Genomic DNA, 4259 nt, shown 5'->3' on the forward strand with positions numbered 1-4259 from the left:
CATTAAAGATGCTGATTCAGCTGTTTGGGTGGAGCTCAGCTGTGTGAATAAATGTTCCTGAACATGAGGAGCTCTCATGACGTACACCCTCCAACTGATGGGTGTTAACAATGAATGATGAGAGAGCAAAATGGTTGACAGCTGTTTCTAAAGCAGATCAGACAGAAACAGAACCAGAACCGAGGTGTCAGACATCAGGGTCCGAAGGGCCTCTCAGTCCTTCACAATGATGACTTCAGTCTAAATGTGACTCTGAGTTGTCTCCTCTCCTTCAAACCTCTGAGCTGCAGCGTGTTGTCAGTTTGTAAAGAGAAGCAGCAGACCGACATCATCCAGACTTTAACCAGCAGGAACCGACTGGTCTGGAGGTTCAGGCTCTGATCTCTGGAGCTGTGGTGCTACAGTCACCGTGACGACGGTAAACCAGCTGAGTCGTTTTTAAAAATCTACATCCTCACAAAACATCATGAAGAATTTCATTCTTCAAACCAACTTCATTTCTTAAACCTCTTCAGTCTTACAGCAATTTACAGAAACTAACAGATTTACAGGAAATTTCAGCAAATTACAGAAACAGATGCAGTGGGGTATTCAAGCAGTGAAAGATTAAAGCAGTGAAGTATTTTAAACCTCTGTCCTAATGCGGTTCAAACATCTGTAGATCTTCCAGATACCTGCAAAACGCTTGTGAAGCCTCCATTAAGGAGATCAGATGTACCTAATGTAAAATCTCAATAACTATGTTTTTATATCACTGTTAGAAATGATAAAGACTCTGCTGATTAAACTTGGTGTTCATACTTTAAAATAAGAATCAGAATCAGAAACAGAAACTTTTGTTTGTTCCTCAGTCCTGTTGGTGTTACTGTGTGCCTGTTCCAATTAACTATCGAAGAACTACAGTCACACACTAACTAACTAACTGACTGAATAACTGACTGACTGAATGATTAACTAACTAGCTAAGTAACTGACTTCACCGGGTTGGTTCACCGGGTTGGTTCACCGGGCCTGAAGATGTGCTGCAGCAGAAGAGTTTCCATGTACAAGGTTTTTATGGATCTGCTCCATCTCTGACTCTCACTGAACACGACGAAGACAAAAGAACTCATCCTGGACTTCAGGAGAAAGCGGACTGCAGATAAACGGAGTCTTTGTGGAAACGGTTCTTGGGGGTCCTGATCTCCGATGACATCACCTAGACGGCAGCGGCTCCACTTCCTGAACCGCTCGCACCGAAAAACTTGGAAAGAAAGCTGCTGGTGTTCTTTATTCTGACATTCTGCATCTCAGGCTGCTCGCTGCCCGACCGGGACAACATCTCCACTTCCTGCTTCCTGCAGAGCCACCAACATCATCAAGGACTCCACACGTCCCGCTTTCTTCCTCGAGGACATCGGTTCAGGGACGGTTTCTTCCTCGAGGACATCGGTTCAGGGACGGTTTCTTCCTCGAGGACATCGGTTCAGGGACGGTTTCTTCCAGTCAAACACTTTCACCGTCACACATTTACTGTGGACTGATTCTTCTGTAATATAAAGTGTGTTCCAAAATAAAGAGGACTCACCGTCCGTGAAAAGAATCAGAGCGGAGAGGATCATAGCCGTCCTGAGGTCCATCCCGGCTGGATGGAGACAGACGGACAGACAGAACAGACAGCAGTGATCAGATCAGGATGCCAACAACAGAGACGTGATGAGAGGAAGTGATGATGTGTGAACTCCTCCGTGTCTCCAGTGAATCACTTCATCCTGCTGCTGCTGCTGCTGCTCGTGCAAAAGTGCAGATTTCCTCCCTTCAAAGTGAGCTGTGTAGAGTGGTGGTAGGAGGGGGGTGGGGGGTTAGACACGCTGATAAGAGGGGAGGAAGAGGGAGGAGGAAGGAGGAGGTGAGAACAGTTACAAAACATCAAACTTCACTGGTTTTCAACATGTTTGAGTCACCAGCTTCTACAAATGTGCGAGTGCACTGTGAATACACACTAAATATTATACATGAGTCTGTCCTCACAGTTAGTATACATACATACTGTATATACATACATACTGTATATACATACATACATATATATATATATACATAGGTATCTATATACAGTATCTATGTATGTATGTATTTATTTTATTTGACCTTTATTTAACCAGGTAATATCAATTGAGAACCAATTCTCATTTACAATGATGACCTGTCAGCACAGTCCTGAGGTGCATGTTTTTGGATGATGGGAGGAAGCTGGAGAACCCGGAGAGAACCCACGCAAGCACAGGGAGAACATGCAAACTCCTCACAGAAAGGCCCAGGACCGGATTCGAACCCAGAACCTTTTTGCTGTGAGGCGACAGTGCTAACCACTGCACCACCGTGCCGCCCATATATATACATATGTATGTATGTATGTATGTATGTATATATATATATATATACATACATACATATATACACACATGTATATATATATATATATATACACATATATATACATACATATATATACACATACATATATACATACATACATACATATATATACACATACATATATACATACATACATACATACATACATACATACATATATACAGTGGGTACGGAAAGTATTCAGACCCCTTTAAATTTTTCACTCTTTGTTTCATTGCAGCCATTTGCTAAAATCAAAAAAGTTCATTTTATTTCTCATTAATGTACACTCAGCACCCCATGTTGACAGAAAAAAACAGAAATGTAGAAATTTGTGCAAATTTATTAAAAAAGAAAAACTGAACTATCACATGGTCATAAGTATTCAGACCCTTTGCTCAGTATTGAGTAGAAGCACCCTTTTGAGCTCGTACAGCCATGAGTCTTCTTGGGAATGATGCAACAAGCTTTTCACACCTGGATTTGGGGATCCTCTGCCATTCTTCCTTGCAGATCCTCTCCAGTTCCGTCAGGTTGGATGGTGAACGTTGGTGGACAGCCATTTTCAGGTCTCTCCAGAGATGCTCAATTGGGTTTAGGTCAGGGCTCTGGCTGGGCCAGTCAAGAATGGTCACAGAGTTGTTCCGAAGCCACTCCTTTGTTATTTTAGCTGTGTGCTTCGGGTCATTGTCTTGTTGGAAGGTGAACCTTCGGCCCAGTCTGAGGTCCAGAGCACTCTGGAAGAGGTTTTCTTCCAGGATATCTCTGTACTTGGCCGCATTCATCTTTCCTTCAATTGCAACCGGTCGTCCTGTCCCTGCAGCTGAAAAACACCCCCATAGCATGATGCTGCCACCACCATGTTTCACTGTTGGGATTGTATTGGGCAGGTGATGAGCAGTGCCTGGTTTTCTCCACACATACCGCTGAGAATTAACACCAAAAAGTTCAGTCTTGGTCTCATCAGACCAGAGAATCTTATTTCTCATAGTCTGGGAGTCCTTCATGTGTTTTTTGGCAAACTCTATGCGGGCTTTCATATGTCTTGCACTGAGGAGAGGCTTCCATCGGGCCACTCTGCCATAAAGCCCCGACTGGTGGAGGGCTGCAGTGATAGTTGACTTTGTGGAACTTTCTCCCATCTCCCTACTGCATCTCTGGAGCTCAGCCACAGTGATCTTTGGGTTCTTCTTTACCTCTCTCACCAAGGCTCTTCTCCCACGATTGCTCAGTTTGGCTGGACGGCCAGGTCTAGGAAGAGTTCTGGTCGTCCCAAACTTCTTCCATTTAAGGATTATGGAGGCCACTGTGCTCTTAGGAACCTTGAGTGCTGCAGAAATTATTTTGTAACCTTGGCCAGATCTGTGCCTTGCCACAATTCTGTCTCTGAGCTCCTTGGACAGTTCCTTCGACCTCATGATTCTCATTTGCTCTGACATGCACTGTGAGCTGTAAGGTCTTATATAGACAGGTGTGTGCCTTTCCTAATCAAGTCCAATCAGTTTAATTAAACACAGCTGGACTCCAATGAAGGAGTAGAACCATCTCAAGGAGGATCAGAAGAAATGGACAGCATGTGAGTTAAATATGAGTGTCACAGCAAAGGGTCTGAATACTTATGACCATGTGATATTTCAGTTTTTCTTTTTTAATAAATTTGCACAAATTTCTACATTTCTGTTTTTTTCTGTCAAGATGGGGTGCTGAGTGTACATTAATGAGAAATAAAATGAACTTTTTTGATTTTAGCAAATGGCTGCAATGAAACAAAGAGTGAAAAATGTAAAGGGGTCTGAATACTTTCCGTACCCACTGTACATACATACATACATATATACATACATACATTCATATAAATATGT

General features: G+C 42.9%; 1 protein-coding gene across 2 annotated transcripts in view; it reads right to left on the bottom strand.

Moving 5' to 3' along the window:
* LOC138213772 (T-cell surface glycoprotein CD5) overlaps positions 1 to 1781 on the bottom strand; it is a 9524-nt gene extending 7743 nt beyond the window's left edge. Inside the window, exons 1-2 of one of the 2 annotated variants that reach the window (XM_069175034.1) lie at positions 1746 to 1781; positions 1568 to 1624 (exon numbers count right to left, since the gene is read on the bottom strand). In XM_069175034.1, the coding sequence (XP_069031135.1) occupies positions 1568 to 1619 (52 nt within the window). In that variant the 5' untranslated portion in view covers positions 1620 to 1624; positions 1746 to 1781. The other variant, XM_069175026.1, reaches the window with a different exon arrangement.
* Positions 1782 to 4259: the final 2478 nt, after the last annotated feature.

Source organism: Embiotoca jacksoni, unplaced genomic scaffold (genome assembly GCF_022577435.1).
Source record: "Embiotoca jacksoni isolate LCO1_2020_lvr unplaced genomic scaffold, fEmbJac1.0.p SCAF_103, whole genome shotgun sequence".
NCBI lineage: Eukaryota > Metazoa > Chordata > Actinopteri > Embiotocidae > Embiotoca > Embiotoca jacksoni.